General features: G+C 35.9%; 1 protein-coding gene and 1 non-coding gene across 3 annotated transcripts in view; one reads left to right on the top strand and one right to left on the bottom strand.

Annotated features, from left to right (window-relative positions):
- Positions 1-14,933, top strand: part of LOC18103120 (probable LRR receptor-like serine/threonine-protein kinase At1g29720) — a 33,881-nt gene extending 18,948 nt beyond the window's left edge. For both annotated transcript variants that reach the window (XM_052445437.1, XM_052445436.1), the window contains 12 exons: positions 10,431-10,484; positions 10,565-10,609; positions 11,182-11,225; positions 11,629-12,020; positions 12,111-12,306; positions 12,619-12,639; positions 12,752-12,880; positions 13,038-13,156; positions 13,273-13,483; positions 13,587-13,830; positions 13,937-14,087; positions 14,225-14,933. In XM_052445437.1, the coding sequence (XP_052301397.1) occupies positions 10,431-10,484; positions 10,565-10,609; positions 11,182-11,225; positions 11,629-12,020; positions 12,111-12,306; positions 12,619-12,639; positions 12,752-12,880; positions 13,038-13,156; positions 13,273-13,483; positions 13,587-13,830; positions 13,937-14,087; positions 14,225-14,635 (2,017 nt within the window). In that variant the 3' untranslated portion in view covers positions 14,636-14,933. The remainder of the gene's footprint in view (positions 1-10,430; positions 10,485-10,564; positions 10,610-11,181; positions 11,226-11,628; positions 12,021-12,110; positions 12,307-12,618; positions 12,640-12,751; positions 12,881-13,037; positions 13,157-13,272; positions 13,484-13,586; positions 13,831-13,936; positions 14,088-14,224) is intronic.
- A 3,842-nt stretch (positions 14,934-18,775) lies between these two features.
- On the bottom strand, positions 18,776-18,914 carry LOC112325527 (small nucleolar RNA Z247). The gene has a single exon (XR_002979527.1). It is a non-coding gene; the product is annotated as a small nucleolar RNA Z247 (small nucleolar RNA).
- Between the last annotated feature and the right edge of the window lie 741 nt (positions 18,915-19,655).

Genomic DNA, 19,655 nt, shown 5'->3' with positions numbered 1-19,655 from the left:
AAAAAAAAAGGAAAAAAGAATGAAAAGACATTGTTAATAAACCCTAAAAATAGAAAACTAAGAAGAAAAATGAAGAAAGACAACATACCTTATGATGAAAAGAGAAGATAATGCTGGATTTCAGGTGGGAATGAGAGAGAGAAGAGAAGATAAAGAGAGAAGAAGAAAAAGATGAAGCCTAGTTTGTCATGATTTCAATCTCTTATTTTAGTTTTTACCAATGGGATTGTCAAAACCTAATTCTGGGTTAATCCCCAAAATTTCTCTTTTTTTTAAAAAAATAAAAAAATAAAAATAAATAAAGGCTGGTAACGTGGAGAAAGCAAGTTGGGGGATCAAGCTGCAATTTTGGAGAAACTTCAAGGTCTAATTGTACCCCATTATGCCCAAAAATGGAGAAAAAAAATGCAAATTCAAGGTCAAATTAAATGATTATTGGATAAATTTGCATAAAAATTAAGTCCAAGGACATAATTAAATTTTCAATATATAGGCCAATTTGATTTAATCATGGGCCAAATTGAATTTTAAGAATTAATTTGAGTCCAATTGAAGGATTTAATTAAGTGCAAGGACTTAATTATACTTTAAATGGGTCAAATTAATTTTATTTGGGGCTTAATTGGTGAAAAATTAAGTTTGGGAGCCTAATTTGGGCTTAATTGAGAAGATTAAAATTTTAAGAGACCAAATTTATTTTTACCAAGTTAATTGATTGAAATTAGGCGCCAAATTGCAAGAAAATTGAAGTTTTGGGGTCAATTAAGGGTTAAATTGCATAAATCTGAGACCAAGGACCTAATCGCAATAGGCACGTAAATTCGGGGTGCCAATTGAAGTTCATCAAGGGCTTAATTGCACTAAATCAAAAGTATAGGGTCAATTAGGGGTGCAATTAAATCATATTTAAAGAGGGAGGACTGAAATGAACTTTGGCCAAAAACATAACTCTGCTACTGTTCATTATCTTCTTCATTTTTTTTCAGAAAAGATGGTCCAGTTACCTACTTTGTAGGTGCATTTAATGTATCTAAAGTCCACCAAATTTAACAAAACTTGCACGAAAGTAATCAAAAGACATCCCTCTAGATCTGGCTATAGTCCTCACGGGCTCACTAGCAAAGAAACGGACGTGGCACCACCCCAAAGAGGCCAACTCAGGCAGCTTGCAGCTGCAGATTTGACAGTGTACCATGCCTACTTTGAACCAACGGTTAGGATCCTTCCCAACTGAATCAAGGGCTGCTATTTTTCCCCAATGTAGAAAAGATTTCCCTCTTACACCGCTTATAAATAAAAGTGGATTTCAGGCTCTAAGGGAGGAGAAATCGGGTCCAAAGTCGGCCAAAAACCAGCCCCTCTGCCCCCGTTTCTGCAGTTTTTTCTCTCCCTCTCTCTCCCCGCCGTTCCAGCCACCAACCAGAGCCACCACCAGCTCCACCACAGGAAGCCAACACAACCACCAACCGACCACCAAGCTGCCACCGCAGCTCTTTCTCTTCTCCTTCCAGCCTTTCTCTCTCCTCTGTAACCTTTTCTTCTTCCTCCCACAGCCGACTCCGGCCACAACCACCTCAGCCAACGCCTCCTGAGCCACCGGCCAAACATCCTCATCACGTCCTAGACCCCCAAGCTAGGCAACTTTCTCCTCCTTCTTCTTCGTCGAGGTCGTTGCATGCATAATTCATTTTTGCATGCAGTGGCAGAATAATTCACTTTGGCTTTGGGCCGGGCCAGAACCCAAATGGTTGGGCTGGATTCGGCCCAGCCCCCATTTTTTTTCAAAAAATTCAAAAAAAAATCCAAAAAATTTCAAAAAACATTTTTTAAAAAATTGTGATTTTCTCAAATATTTTTCTACCCATTTTGCATAATATCGGGTTGTATATTTACACTATAAAATACAAATCTGGTATTAAAATACCCGGTTTTCTCTGAAATATTTCAAAAAAAATTCAAAACATTTTAAAAAAAACAAAAACAAAAAATATTTCAATTTCATGCATACGGCCAAATCCTAAAAAATTTCAATGCATATTTTCATTAAAAAATTGCATCTTTCTCATGTTTTGAAAATCCAAAAAATGAATAACATAACCAGTTTATGATCATCCATTAGGGTTTGGCCAAAATATCAAAAACCTTTTTCTAATTTTTTTTTAGGGTCCAGATGTAGACTTTAATATTTGTGGAGTGTAAAATTATACGATAAAGTATACCCTTAGGTATTAAAGATACAAGGTGTAAATAGATGCGATACTAAAATTCAGACTTTAGAACGGTTAGGATTTAACCTGATAAGGTAGAGACTCTCTCATGAAGAGAGATCTGCCTTGAATCTTAGAAAAGGCCAACGAATAGAAACTCGACTTAGAAAAAAACAATCAAACAAAAATGCAGTTTACCTTAGGTAGGGTGCACTAGAGGTGATGCGTCTTCCCCTTGCATAACTTGTCCCTTACCTAGACTCTCGCAGACCATAGGTTCCTAGTGACCATAATACTGGGTGGCGACTCCTGAACATTAATCATAATTTTATGATTAAATCCAAAAACTCTTTCCAACACACACACGCACCTCGCACTGGAGGCACAACAAAAAGCCTTCGTTGTCGCCAAACGACGTTGCGGCGCGACGCTCGACCCCGCGACAGGGATTATTGATGAGCAATTAAATATTAATTTTTTTATATTTCCATCAGTGATTCCGTTTGTAAAGTCAATTGGAAAATTTTCAACTTTCACGAAAATTTTCAAAAAGCCCTTCGAATAGTATCGACAACTTTTCATTCTATCGATGATTTCATTGGGAGAAAAATGAACAGTCAAAAGAACATTAATTATCACCGCATTGAGAAGTAAACATTTCCCATAGTCTTTGTAATATATCAACAAACACATTTTGTTAGTATACCCGTATGTAATAAACACCGTGAACAGTGTCAGGGTTAAGGGGCATAGTTCCTATAGTCTTTAAAATATACCGGTAAACACATTTTATGGGTATACTCGTATGTAATGAATACCATGAACAATGTCAAGGTTACATTTCGTCAGTATACCCGTATGTAATATACAATATATCGGTATTTCCATCGGTTTAAAACAGTGTCTAATGCCAAATTATATCTATATTCCCTATCTATACATCCTCCAAATAGTTAAATTCACAGTTGCATGCACAACACAATAACACCAGTTCACATCATAATAATAAAATAAATATTTCATTGTTATTCAACAATAAATTAACATCATTGTTATTACATTGTAGTGAATTTCATCCATAAATATTACATTATATTTAATGGCATTACACATTCATGTTGTGCAAATCAATCAGGATTATCTTCTTCTTCGTCGATTGACCAGTCCTCATCTCCATTGCAATCTTGTATGTTGATTTCATCACTATCATCTTCATCAACATGTGTATGTCCGCTAGAGCTCAAAACATTATTCAACTCCTCGACATCAACATCAATAAAAATATTCGGTCATGCAAAAATTTGAATTTTCTTCTAAGTCATTAGACGGAGCAACTCGATATGGATCAACTAACTCACGAAGTTGAAAGACATCATCTCCCATAATTAATTCAACATTTCTATCCTGAGCAACCTCGACACAACCCCTGGGTTTAGTTTTCACTACGAATAACCAATCAGCTCTTGAACAATTCTTTCTAAAGGAAGGAATATATGTGTAATAAACTTACTGGCATTACTTGGCGAAACCAAAGATATCATCAACATTACAGAGTCTAGCCTTTGAATTAATTTTGACCAAACCATGATGAGGATATACTCTGATTCATCTGTCAGTGGTGTCATACCAATAGTATTTGAATAAAATACTTTATTATGCTCGCTATGATATTGCAATTCAATGGCCTCTTTCAACTTCTCATAGTAGTCAACTTCAAACTCATTAGAAGTCGATCCCTTAACACAAATCTCATTATTATATGTCTTTCTACTTTACCTATATTCTTCAGTATCAAACACATGTCCATTTACGGAATTCTCGTTGTAGTACTTCACCTTTCATTCAGAACCCAGACTTAGTAAAGACAAAGTAACACTAGTATTCCTTCCCAATTGATAAACCCGGTACATGAAGTACAACCATGAACAGTTAACGAGAAATGTGTAATGAAATTAAGTATCCCGAGAGATAACTTATGAAATAAAATGTCTCAGTTCATCGCAGTTAAATAGCACATAATTATGTGCTTGTCTGAATTTTATTTCTGACAAATATTTTGTCCTCATAATATTTTTTGGTATGGATCGTCCAGGATAGAAGAATATTGACAAGTTCTCACTCAAATACACTTCCCACCATTGTCATTCCTTGGAATGAGATTGATTCTTGTTCTCAATTGAGACTAAAAATAGTATGAGATAAATGTTAAGATCTCTTCAAGAATATAGGCCTTGCATATCGAACCCTTAACATGTGCCTTGTTTTTTACTTTTCTTTTAAGGTTGAACAAGTACCTATGATATTAAATGAATGTTTTGAAATATGCAAAGAAAGACAATAAGATTTTAATTACAATGTATGTGTAAACCCTAACCTCTCGAATGGATGCATCCTTCTATATTGGACTAGGACTTCGATTTTTGCCTCAGACGGTAAATGTAAGGGTAGATGCTCCATCGAGTCGAAAAACAATGGAGGAAATATCATCTCAAGCTTATATATTGTTTGGACGATATTCATTTCAAGCTGCTTCATGTGTTGTGTCTGCAACTTGTTGGAGCATATATCTCTAAAGAAGTAACTGGTCTTCATGAGTGCATTCCATATCCCATTTGATAATAGAATGAGTGTTTGTATAAACACATGGCAGTCATGGATTTTTATTCCATACAATCTGCAATCCTCCTAATTCACCAAGCTTGATATGTTCGAGGCTTGTCCATCAAGAAAACATAGACTTTTAAGCCATTGGTAGACAAGTAACTGTACATTCTTGTCTAAGGCAAAGTTGGCTTTGGGCTTTGCGACCCGTGACACAACATAAAACAACTTCATGTTTTTACGATAACAAAACAAAGTTATATCCCTTCTAGCCTTGATGTTGTCATTTGTCTTCCCCTTCACGTCCATAACCGTGTTGAAAATGTTCTCAAACATGGTATTTTCTATGTGCATGACATCAAGGTTATGACAAAGAAGATTGGTTTCCATAAAATACTTCATTTACCCAATTGTGAGTTAAACCAAAACAGGAAACTTCTGCTTACCCGATTAAAAATCAAACTTAATGTCACCGTACTCTGCACCATGTTATATAACTCTTCACCTGAAAGAAATGGCAATGCAACATCCCTTTCAACTTGTGATCCGTTGGCAAGAACTGCCAATGGCAGTATAAAATGATGTTTTACCGCAGTTTGTTAGCGTGAATGCTTTGTTATTTTTCATATAGTATATAGACATGTTAGTTTTCCATGAATGCTCCAACCAGAAACCATTTCATAAGTTGGAAAATCATTGATAATCCATATCAAAGCTGCCCTCATCAGAAAATTTTGTTTCCTCAATACATCATAAGTCAAAGCTCCGGATGACCATAACTGCTTCAACTTATCAATCAACGTCAAAGACAAACATCTATATTCTAACCATAACTATTAGAACCGGGTATGAGTGTAAATAAAAACATGAACTCTGACCTCATATACATCCCCGGTGGCAACTTATAAACCATGAGTATCACCGGCCAACAAGAATAAGGAGCAACAAATGACCCAAATTGATTGAATTCGTTTGTACATAACCCAAGACACACATTCCTTGTCTCCACTAAAAATTGAGGAAGCACATTGTTGAAGTGTTTCCAGGTTTCACTATCGGAAGGGTGTATCATCACTCCATCCACTGCATTATGTGATTGATGCCATGTCATGTGCTCAACAGTCTTTGATGACATGAATAACCTCTGTAGTCTAGGTGTGATTGAGAAGTATCTAAGTTTTTTATGTGAGATAAGAGTCCTTCCCCTGCCAGTCATGGGCTTATAACGAGACTGCCCGCATGTTTTGCACTCGGTCAACTCTGTATTTTCAAGGTAGTACAACATGCAAAAGTTTAGACATAAGTCAATTTTCTAGTATCCTAGACCGAGGGGTTTCATCTTGGACTTAGCAGCATAAAAATTCTCTTTTAGAATGTTTTCTTTAGATAAAATGCTTCTCACTCATTCGATAATTCTATCGTAACCAGCCTCACTCAACTCATGATCTGACTTGATGTTGAACACCTGTGTAACAATCGATAATTTACTGTGATTTGTGCAATCATCCCATAATGGTTCGTCAAAATCTTTTAAAAGATAAAAAAACCTGGTCATATTTGCATTAGATTCTTCATTTACGATTGGATATAGACCGGCATGACTTTGATTCATTCCAATTGCATCCATAACTATATTCCTATAAGGATTACTATTATCATCTACAACTCCTTGCAAATTGCTAGAACTAGAAGTTGACCCAACCATGCTGCTTCCTACCATGATATCGTGAGGAACATATGGTTCTTCGTATGCATACCAACACAATTATTTCTTCATGAACCTTTTTTGTAGAACCTTTTTTGTAGAAGATGCATCGTTACAATATCTAGATCAAGAAACCTTTTATTTTTACACCTCTTGCATGGACATCTACCTCATCCACTAACATTTCTCGGATTAGAAAAGGCGTAATTACTAAAACACTATACCCCATTATAATAATTCATCCTCCATAGCTATTGGGTGAATCTTTATACATCCATGAACGATCATTCATTATTTATATCAAACCTATATAAAATAATGATGACAATAGGTATTAATGAACTATGTTAACTAAATAATTTTTAAAAATATTGATTTAATGAAAACTTATTCAATTTATTTTAATAGCACTCTTAATTCATTATCAATTATCTATATAAATTCAAATTTTTACACATTTACCAAAATTTTCAACTCGGCAATAAAATTGATATAACATAAAACAAACCCGTTAAAGAAGATATTATTTATTTCATCACAAAACACCTAAGTAAAAAATTCGATATAAGTTTCATCAATTTACAAAAAAATATAATTTTACAAAATCTAAAACAAACCCTAACATGTATAAATCATAAATCTATACAATAAATTTATATGAGAAAAAACTATAAAACAAGTAAACACCAAAACAAAATACATATACTATAAAAAATATGAAATTGAGTTCAAATAAAAAATGGTAGATTTGCTTACTTAAAGTGGATAATCCTTAATAAAATTTGAATCAAAACACGGATGCTGACAAATTGAGTGTTGTGGTGGCCGAATTTGTTATGGGAGGTTGAATTGCGTTCAGATTAGAGGGGGGAGGGGTGGTTGTTTGTTACAGAAAAAAAATACATAAAGAAGAAGGAGAAATGAGAAAGAGGGGGAGAAGAGAGTCGATTGCCAGATCATAAATTAAATAACACCGACGACATTACCAGCAGAATTATTCAGTCAGTAACTTCGTTGGTCATTCTGTCGGTAAAAATACCATGTCACTATATAATTTGCCTTTTTGAATCTCATTGTAATACCCTTCATCATTCCCTTGGTATATACCGAGAAAATTTGTCTGTCGACATATTCACAAACATATTTTATCATCGAGTTAATTACATCGGTAATGTGCTTTGTAAAAGTTACACGTCATTATATTGTTTGACTTTTTTTTTCATTCCTTATTTTCCCACTGCAATTCCCTTGGTATATACCGAGGGAATTTTTCTATCGGTGTTTACCAATGGATACAGGGATGAGAAATTCTATCGGTAAAAGTCATCACAATATACCAATGAAATTTTTCCGTTGGTATTTCCTTTTGTATTTGCCAATGTTCTAGTAGTCTTTACTCACCTATGAACTTTATGAGTAAACTGATTGAGAGTTGATGTCAGTTGAATCTCGCCTTATGTCACCGATTTTGATTTTCTCATCAAGCAATATGAATACTTCTAGATGGTAGCATCTATATAAGAAAATCATTTACTCTCTAATTTTTTTTGTGGGTTGTTTGTCTTGCTGTGGATATTTTGATATTTTCAACCATTGGTAATCATGTGGAATTGCAATGTTTATGTTGAATAGCTAACACAATTAATGAGTGGATGTCTAGGTTGAATAGCTACAAAAGAAAACAAACTCTTTATAAAATTATCTAAAATATCAAAGTTTTTTTTTTAGTAGCAACAACTTTATAAATACTAAAAAAATTCTAAGTAAAATAAATATTTTCCCTTCCAAACTACCATCATAAATATTACCTAATTAATAAACCATTAAAAGAAAAACACTAATTATATGAGAGGTATTGTAGTTCTAGTTCTTGCATCATTCTCTTCATATTGGAAGAAATTTGTCATCGAGCTAAAACAATTCTTGCCTCAATCACGTGGATGTCCAATCAAGGCTCTCTCCTTTTCTTTCTTCACTTTAATTGTATAAGAAACAATTCTAAAAATATCAATTTCAATCCCTTCATGTTAATGTTTTGTATAAGAAACATTAATTAGCAAATTATTTCTCTTTCTTTGACTTCTAAAGTAATTCAGGTTACTTTATCAACATGTGTTGTATCCGTATAGTCCTTAAACAAATCTATCTTTATGATACTAGAAAATTTGTAATAAAAAAGATTACTGTCGTATAAATTTACAATTTTGTTTTTTTTTTGAGAAACTTCCATGTTCTTTTTATACTTTACTTTTAGCTTGACAATAAGGACACCATTAATACCTTTTGCTTGGGTTGGTTTAGCATCCTTTGCAACCCCAACATATCTTGATTTTGATCACGACCATAAAATTGATTTTTTATTGATGGAATATTTCATCGGTTATTAAGCTATATTTTTATCGGTATATAAATCATTGATAGATTCACCGATGACAATCCATCATCAATGAGCTTCTCGTTGGTGATATCAAGTCCATCGATAATTTTGTTGGTGAAGTTATTTACCGACAAAAACACTAATAGAATAGTTAGGCAAAAAATATATTTGGCAACCATTTTTCTGTCAATAAATCCATCGGTAAGTATTAGCAACGGATCAACAATGGAATATTGTTAGTAATGGATTGTGTATCACCAATATTAAAATTCTATTGGTGAATTCATCGTTGCATATCAATACAATTCACAGTTCTATGTAATTCTCCTAGGAAAATGGTTTACATTACCAATAGAATCACTAACAAAACATTTATGTTCGTCGGTGATGGCTGGCTCAAATAATTTGACATTGAATAACATTAAACAAAAAAAATTTAATTGAAGAACACACTTTATATTATTAATTTAACTATAACATCAATTACAAATGTTTTTATATATTAGAATTAGAAAGAAGTTGGAGTTGCAAGTGAAGGTGGGGAGGGGAGGGGGAGGAAAATCTCCTAAAGGTTCAAGGCATCTCCAAGGGAGAAGAAAACAAGAAAGCCAAAAGGAAAATAAATTTTGGTTTTCATCCCTCATTTTTATAGCTCCAAATGGGAGAGCTCTATTTGAGAGACAAATTAGGAGTCAAAACTTTATTTAATATATTTTTATGCAAAAGAGAGGTTTTGATTGGAATTGTATTAGTTAGTTACAATTAATAAATTGTTGTGTCAATATCAAATATATTAAAATACAATTGGCTTTTCTAAATGGTTTTTTTTTTCATTAGAGTGCATATATAAAAAATATCATATTTACACTATTTAAAAAATCATATTATCAATTTGGCTTTTCTAAATAGTTTCTTCCCTTGAAGATGCTCTCATAAGAGGAGGATAATGAGTTGACATGTATGTCATCATCTTCTCCTATTGTCTCCTACTTCATTCTTCTTACTACGCCTCTATTTGGGCCCTCAGATTGGCCATCACAACAATAATTTGTTCTTGAACCAACTCTTGATTGACTGTTGATGGCTGGCTCGAGATAGATCGTAGGATGCGTATGATAGAGATACTATAGCCTACTCTCATATCTCGGGCCGTAGTCATGGGGATATCTGATTCCTATCGGATACACCGGTTGTTCCAGCTTATTTAATCTAAATTAATACAATTTACTTGTCATCAATTCCATAAAAAAATAAATTTTCTCAAAATTTTCTACTTAAAAATAAAATTGACAAACTATGATTGATACCTATTAAATAATCCATCAATTCTAGCATATCAATTCTAAATAAAATTAATAAACCATTTCCCTTAAAAACAATTAAATCTTAGTCATCCAAGCCATCACCATCAATGAGACAAACCATTATATGAAAGCTAGTGCATTTCTAGTGCTTGCATCGTGAAGTTTATATATTCTCTTTATTTGCTAACCTTGTGGAAGTTTGTATTTAGATTTATGATTTTCTTGATCTTTTCCAGTGATGTTTCGTACAATAACTTTTCACAGCCACCAAGATGCAGCAGCAGTAACGAGTAAGGATATTGTTCATAAATTTTTGAAATTGGATATTCTTGGTGATTTTGAAACTGAATGATTTGAGTTTATAAATCAGGACAAGTATAAACTGGTTTCGAAGCTCGTCCAGCAATAATAAATTGTAAGGCTTTTCTTTTATACTCTGTGGACTGCAATGTTTTTCGTATTTATATTTCTGGAGATGAAATTTAGCAATAGAGATTTTGCTATATGTGATTTCAAAAAATCCCACAGGGCCAAAAGAATTCCTTGAATGTTGCCGAGTCATGGATGGGCTACAAAAGGATAGTAGAGAACCCAAAATGCATAGCAAATTTTGATTGTGTCTATGAATCCTCACTAGCAAGATCTTGTACCTATTTGCGATAACAACAAATGCAATCTAAGTACAGAGTTGCAGAGACAGATACAATTACTTCAGATGAATCCTACATCTTTTAATACAATTACTACATCTTTAAATCCTACCTGAGCAGAATAGATGGATATCCAGAATTAATTTATGCTCAAAGTATAATGCTTATCATTTTTTCAAAGAGCAAACACATCTTGAATATTTTCCTCGAGTGATACAATTTTTTTAAGCAAGTTTTCATTTCTGATTCCGAGGCTTCTTTCTGATACCAGATTCTTAGAATTCAATCTACATAACCATTTATTATTCTAACATACTATAATTTCCATGATATACAGAAGCGATCTTCTTCCATGCTCAAAGATATCTCGGTGCCCAAAATGTATGTTTTTTTTTTTCATAATAAGAACTTGTGCACTTCATAAAATCCGAGCGTGCCATTAAAGTTTATCGATGTACCATATTTATTTGTGTACTTCAATGTTTGAATGACATTGATGATTGTTAGCTTTTTAATTAGATTCTATCTCGAAAAACTAATAAGGTCAGTTCATGGTCACTATGTTGGGAAATTTATACATCAAAACGTGTTGACAGAAGATCATTCATTGAGTTGAACTCATCTGACAGTGGCAAGCCACTTGATGCAGTGTTGACCAGTGACTAATCATAGTTTTGAAGCTTTGTAGTAAAGTAAACTCATTCCCCATTGATATGCTTCTATAAGTATGACAAAACGGAAAATTGAAACATGTCTAATGGTATACTAGTTTTATGTGCTGCAGATTATCGTTCATTCCATATAAACTGTGGTGGACAAGATGTAAAGAATGGGAAAATCTTGTATGAAGGTGATCAAGCTGGTGGAAGTAATGCTGCTGCAAGGAGTTATAATAGACCAGGATCAAACTGGGGATTCAGCAGCACAGGAGATTTCATGGATGATGGAGATTTCTATGATAACAAATATACGCTTCAATCAAAATATTCTAATATTTTTGTGGATGACTTTGGATTATATGCAACAGCACGCAGAGCTGCCATCTCTCTCACATATTATGGATATTGTCTAGAAAATGGGGATTACACTGTCAGACTCCACTTTGCTGAGATACAATTCACAGACGAAGGACTGTACAACAAAGTTGCAAGGCGTGTTTTTGATATTTACATTCAGGTAATTAATTACCTTTTCCTTCCGAAGAGATTGTGGATGTCTTTTTTTTTTTTTCAAAGGAACCCTTTTGAGTAGGAAACTTTGTTCCAGGGAATACAAGTGCAAAAGGATTTTAACTTTACAGAGGAAGCCAAAGGACCTAACAGAAATTTCACAATAGCATTCAACACCACTGTGACAGACCGTACCCTGGAGATCCGATTATACTGGGCTGGAAAAGGCAGTACTAGCATTCCAATAAGAGGAAATTATGGTCTTATAATTTCTGCTATATCCGTATGTTCAGGTATGTTACATGTTCTTTTTCTGCCTCTCATTTGAAACTTACAGACTTCAAGGAGTTTAAGTTATACAGTAGAAGGACACCATTGAATTCATTTCTATTTCAATTTTCTGAGCTTTCTGGGTTTTTTATCCTCCCCTAACTGATGTAGGAAAGATCTGAGAGAATGTGAAACAAGATTAAACACATTTAATGTGTCTCATAAACCAATCTGCATAAGTGATTAGCCTGATTTTTGTTGTCACTGTAACTGTAAGCTTCTTTTACTCACCCATTATCCCATCTAAGAATCTTTCCGTGATCTGTGGTTTTCAGGTTACAGAACTTATTGTGAAGGTGAGAATTGAACTGTGCTATAGTGGTCGGGTGTCTTTACAGCGTTAATGTTTATTATCCATTTCATGGGATGTTTAGCCTTCTTTGCGTTTGCAATTTTATTTAATATCAGAACCTGAGGAAGCAAGTAAGAAACCTATTGTGATCGGAGTTGTCACTTCAGCGTCATTCCTTATTCTCTTGGTAATGGGTGTCATTTATTGGAAGCTCTGCTATGGAGACAAAAACACAAGAGAACGAGGTATTGTACCGCAAACTGAGTCTTCTCTTAATTTTCTAAATAAGCGAATCACACTAGAGAATGCGCGTAGTGCATGGATATATGATGTTCAAGCATTTCTATTATTTCACGATATGTCTCCTGACTGTCATCCTCCCATACCAACTGCTACGTGCAGAGCTTAAAGGGCTAGATTTGAAAACTGGTTCCTTCACCTTGAGGCAGCTAAAAGCCGCCACTGACAATTTCAATTCAGAAAACAAGATTGGAGAGGGTGGTTTTGGATCCGTATACAAGGTTTGTCATCTAATGAATTTTTCATATTATCAAAATTTTATTATTGGAATCATGCATGGGTGAATCCGCCCCAAAAATACTATAGCATTTAGATGCGTGATTGACTTCCAATGCAGGGTGAATTAGCAGACGGTACTATTATTGCTGTTAAGCAGCTATCTCCAAAATCCAGGCAAGGAAACCGTGAATTTGTGAACGAAATAGGCATGATATCTTGTTTACAGCATCCCAATCTTGTAAGGCTTTATGGATTCTGTATTGAAGGAGACCAGTTGCTTCTGGTGTACGAGTACATGGAAAACAACTCCCTATCTCGTGCACTTTTTGGTAACCATAGTAGCATTTGTTGATAAATTTCCAGTAAAAAATATTTTTTATAACACTGCATCAACTAGCAAACGTTAAATGATCTTATCAACAATCCTATTAGGAGCAGGTTCCGAAACAAGTGCTCTGATGCTGGATTGGCCAACAAGGTATAAGATATGTGCTGGAATAGCCAGAGGTTTAGCATTTCTCCATGAAGGATCAGCAATCAGGATTGTTCACAGGGACATCAAAGGTACAAATGTATTACTGGACAAAGATCTAAACGCCAAGATATCAGACTTCGGACTAGCTAAGCTCAATGAAGAGGAGAACACTCATATTAGCACTCGAGTTGCTGGAACTATGTAAGTTGTATTGAGACTAATTTAATTCCTGAAGTTTATTGATAGCAATAATCCTCAAGTCTCTGAAGGGCACTAATTCTGCATTTAAAAAAAAAATATATTTCAGAGGATATATGGCTCCAGAATATGCACTGTGGGGCTATCTAACAGATAAAGCAGATGTTTATAGTTTTGGGGTTGTCGCCTTAGAAATTGTCAGTGGAAAGAGCAACTCAAGTTACAGGCCAGAGAACGAAAATGTTTGTCTTCTTGACTGGGTAAATCATCGTCAGTCTGTTTCTGTTGCTATCCTGAATTAATGACGCATGAGGCATCGGTTCTCAATGAAAAACATGGTACATTTGGTCAAATATCTTAGCTTCCTTCTTATTTGTCTTTGAAATTGTCGTCACAGGCCCATGTATTGCAAAAAAAGGAAAATTTAATGGAGATAGTGGACCCAAAGCTGCAGTCTGAATTCAACAAGGAAGAGGCTGAGAGGATGATCAAAGCGGCTCTCTTATGCACCAATGCTTCTCCATCTCTAAGGCCTGCAATGTCAGAAGTGGTGAGCATGCTTGAAGGACAGACCAGCATCCCGGAGGTGACCTCAGATCCTAGCATTTATGGTGATGATTTACACTCCAAACGTGTCAAAGGCCACTATCAGCAGGTCACAGACCAGAGTTTAAACAGCACACAAGACCTCTTTCCTCCATCTGATAAATCATGGATTGGAAATTCCTCTACATCTGCCCCTGATCTTTACCTCATCAATCCCAAGTCCATAAGTTTAAACCTCAGTGAAACCTCGTCTTTAATTTGAATAAAGCCAAAGACATGCTTGGAGCTTCATTTGTAATCATATAATGATGATACAGAGGATCAAAATTTAGACGTCTACACAACGTTTTGTTGCTTACCATCCATCATGGTATGGTTATGGATTTATAATTCTATATATGTAAACGGTCTCTGAAAGCTATCTCCGTGGTTGTGAGAATTCAGAGCCCAAGGCACTCTTCCTGGCCAGTGGTTATTACTCCCGATTTATGGGGATGGATATTATGAATATTTTTAATAAAATTTAAATTTAAAGAAGGAATCAGCTTGTTTTTGTATGAGATTTTTGAAACCTCTCACCAAAACCTCCCGTAGCCAGCCATTAACCCACACGGTGAAAACTTGACAGAAAGTATAAAGAAGAATGCTTGAATACTGTTGTATTTTCGTTGCTTAATATGTGCATGTACAGAGGGTTTAAATAAAGGATAATGCTAACTGTTGTCCTACATATGTGCATGTATATCTGCTGAGTTCAAAATTTAAACAGCAGATACAATCTTGTTTGATTTCAAAATTTTGAATATTGGATAGCTAAGCTCCTGCAGATTTGGTGGTGGTGGTTGTTGCAGCATGTTCATTTTCTTTGACTTGTTCTTCTACACGCCCCTGCAATTGAAAGGGTAGGGACCGAACCCTGAGATTGTCACGTAAAGTATGAAATCGGACAGAAGGAAGCAGTTTTGTTAGAGCATCCACATATTGATCTTTAGAAGAAATAAATCGAACATTAAGTTGCCCACAAAGAACCTAGTCACGAACATAATGAAAATCAATTTTAATATGCTTTGTGCGAGCATGAAAAAAGGGATTACTAGTTAAGTAAGTAGCCCTTATGTTGTCGCACCATAGAATGGGATAATGCACAGATGGAATACCAAGATCATTGAGTACTCATTTAATCCATTGAAGCTCTGCTGCATCATTAATGGCAAGTGCTTTGTATTCGGATTCTATAATACTGCGAGCAACGGTTTGCTGTTGCTTGCAGCTTCATGAAACTAAATTATTGCCCAAGTATACACCATAGGCGCCAATGGATCGTCTGTCATCAAGATCGGACGCCCAATTTGCATCACTAAATGTTTGTAAAGTAACACTGGCAGTAGGCTGTATTAGTAAAGAATGAGAAATGGTGTGTTTTAAATAACACAATATGTGTTTGACTGCTTCCCAATGCATCTCCATAGGATTATGCATAAACTTGCTAACTTTATGAATTGCAAATGCAATGTCAGGTCGAGTAAATGAAAGGTATTGAAGCCCTCCAACAATACTTCGGTATAAAGAGGGATCATGGAATGCAACGCCAACAAATTTTGATAATGGCAACGAGGTTGACATTGGAGTAAGACAGGGTTTGGCTTTGTCCATTTTGCTACGCATCAAGAGGTCTAAAATATAACGTCTCTGTGATAGATAGAGACCATTATCAGTGCGGAGAGCTTCAATGTTTAGAAAGAAGCTTAGTTCACCCATATCTTTGACTGCGAAATCACCCTGCAACAAGGTGATCACTCGGTTGATAGAGCCGATGTCACTTCCAGTTATGATTATGTCATCGACATAAATCAAAAAATAAATAAGAGTGGAACCTTGATGATAAACAAAGAGGGAGTGATCGGTTTGACTGCTGATAAAACCAATAGATTGGAGCTTATCTGTTAAGCATGAAAGCCATGCTCTTGGTGCTTGACAAAGAGCATAGAGAGATTTTTCCAGTTTACAAACATGGTTTGGAAACTGAGAGTGAATAAAACCGGGAGGTTGAGCTATGTAAACATCTTCATGCAAATAACCATGTAGAAATGCATTTTGGACATCAATTTGTCGAAGAGGCCAACCATGTGAAACAGCTAATGATAGAACCAACCTTACTGTTGTTGGTTTCACCACAAGACTGAATGTCTCACTGAAATCAACGCCTTCTTGTTGATGGAAACCTTTGGCTACAAGTCTTGCTTTAAATCTGTCAATATCACCATTAGCTTTGCTTTTGATCCGGTATACCCACTTACATCCAACTAGATTAGCATTGGATGGTTTGGGAACCAAATTCCAAGTTCCATTCTGCAGTAAAGCATCAAACTCTGTGTTCATAGCAGTTCTCCAGTTTGGATTTTTAACAGCCTTTGTGTAGCAAGTTGGTTATGTCTCTGGTGTTTGGAATGTGCCCAGAAGGGCTTTAGGAATGGGATATTTGACGTGGGAATCAGATGGTAATTTTGGCTTATGTATGTTGTTTTTGCTTCTTGTAGTCATCGGGTGCCAATTTTACGTTGGTGGAGCAGAGGTAGAGGGTAAAAGAACTTGGTGTGGACTATCAGTATTTTGAGGCTCAGTGATATTTATTGCAGGAGAGATCAAACCAACACAATGATCACGTGGAAGACCAGATGAAGAGGCCATATGCAGAGTGCTTGATGCAGTAGATGGTGGAGTGGCACCTGCAGAAAAAGAAGAACTTGCAAAAGATAAATTGAGATTGGATGGTAGAGTAACAGAAGTAGTATTTGATGAAGGATTGAGTGGTTTAGGTGCGGTGTATGGATATAGATTTTCATTAAAGACAACATGACAGCAAACAAAAATTCTGCCCGTGGAGACATCTAGACATTTGTAACCTCGATGACCAATACTATACCCAATAAAAATGCAGTTTTTGGATCGAAAATCAAGCTTATGGCGATTATATGGACGTAAATAGGGCCAACATGCACATTCAAAGGTGCGTAAAAAATTATAATCAGGTTTTTGATGATGAACCATTTCATATGAAGATTTATGATTTAAGATTGGAGTGGGAAGTCTGTTAATAATAAAAACTGCAATTAAGAACGCATCTTCCCAGAAAATTTGAGGCAAATTGGAGTGAGCAAGCAGGGCTAGTCCAACTTCAACAATTTGCCTATGACGTCTCTTAATGGAACCAGCCTGTTGATGTGTATAGGGACAAGTTATTCGATGGTTAATGCTTTGATTGTGTAGATATGTATTTAAGCTTCGGTATTCTCCCCCCCCAATCACTTTGAAAAGCTTTAATTTTGCTGCCAAACTGGCGTTCGACAGCAGATTGGAAACTGAGAAATGTTTGATATGCGTCAGATTTGAGTTTTAATGGAAAAAGCCATAAACATTTAGTAGCATCATCTAAAAAATTGATACAATAGCGTGCACCAGAAGTGGATAATGTAGAAGCTGGCCCCCAAACATCCGAATATATTAATTCTAAAGGTTGCGAAACTGAAACATGCATATTTATAAAGGGCATAGCATGGCTCTTGACTAGTTGACAATCAGAACAGATGGAGCGAGTTTTATGTGGAATTGGTAAAGAAATAGCCTTATTGATAACTGGAAATGAAGCATGTCCAAGACGACGATGCTAGATTTGGGAAGACACACGAATACTAGAGAAAGCTTGTGGCTGAAGATGAGCTAATGAAGCTGAGAAGTTGTAGAGTCCATTACCGAGGGGGCCGCGATGTAGGATAGTCCCCGAGTAGTCCTTCACAATAAAGAAAGAGGCATGAAACTCAAAGAAAACGTTATTGTCTAGACAAAAATGTTGAATAGATAACAAATTTTTTTAAATATCAAGAACAAGCAGAATTTTGATTAAGAACAAATGATTTAGAGGGAGAAGATATAGTAGAAGTGCCACTGCGCACAATTTTCAGACCTGCACCATTAGCCACCTGAACATGATCTTGTGTATCATGGCCTGCATGGGGAACATGAATATTGTTCATGTCATTAGTGAGATGATGAGTGGCTCCTGTGTCGGGATGCAATTCTTTATCCGGTTGCAGATAGTGTGCAGCAAGTAGTGCTTGTGGTTGGCTATTGGAATTGTGTGGAGTCTGATAAGATAAATCAAAGCGATGATAGCATTTGTGAGCGCTATGGCCTTGTTTGAAGCATACCTGACAGATAAGAGATTGTGATTGGTTGGAATCATGAAAGTGAGAACGTCCTCCACATCCCCAACCACGATAATTACCCCGATAACGATTGGAGTATTGAAATGTTCCAGGTTGGCGGTTGTATTGCTGGGGTGGTGTGGTGACCAAATTGGCAGAAGCGACAATTTGAAGGGGTTGATTATTATGATTGATCCGTGATTCATAGATGAGAAGCAGAGAAAAGAGTTCCTCCAAGCTGACAGGATCAAGCCGTGAGGAAATTATGGAGGCCAGGGAATCATACTCCTGGCCAAGTCCAGCAAGAATATAAGTGATGATATCATCATTTGTGAGAGGTTGTCCAGCAAGGGCACGCTCGTCAGCCATTCTCTTGATTGAGAGGAAAAACTCATTAGTTGTCAATGCGCCTTTTCTGGCATTGGCTAATTGAGTTCAAATTTGGATCACTTTAGCACGAGAAAGGGAGGAGAAATTGCACTCAAGTGCAAGCCATACCTCACGTGAGGTAGTGTAGGACATGACTTGCGTGAGTACATCTTCTGTGAGGGAGGAGTTGATGGTGGCTAGGATTAAGGAATCCTAACGAAGCCACTATTGATACTGAGGATTTGGAATTTTTTGAAGGATACTTGTGGTGGAGTCAGAGAAATCGATTTCTTTTGGTGGAATAGAGATCGTGCCATCAAGATATCCACAAAGGTCATGACCGCGAAAGTATGGTAAAGCTTGAGCTTTCCACACAGGATAGTTGGAGGAGTGTAGTTTAACAGTAATAGTGAATGGGAGATTAGAGAGGGTTGGGATATTAGCAGGAGCAGTGGAGTTTGAGGAGGAGAATGCCTTTTAGAATTTAAAAAAGAGAAGACACACTACCAGAAAACCAGCGAAAACCAACGGAATTACCGACGGAATTTTTTCATCGATAATTATTACCGACGGAAATAATTCCGTCTCAAAATCTGTCGGTATATACTGACGAAATATTTTCGTCGGAGATACCGTCGGTATATACCGACCGGATCGCCGACGGCCTATAAAGTTCGTTTGGAAAGATGCAACGGTGTGGTGACATGGAGT

This window comes from Populus trichocarpa, chromosome 11, assembly GCF_000002775.5.
Source record: "Populus trichocarpa isolate Nisqually-1 chromosome 11, P.trichocarpa_v4.1, whole genome shotgun sequence".
In the NCBI taxonomy this organism is placed as follows: Eukaryota; Viridiplantae; Streptophyta; class Magnoliopsida; order Malpighiales; family Salicaceae; genus Populus; species Populus trichocarpa.
This window is presented reverse-complemented; position numbering and strand designations above follow the sequence as displayed.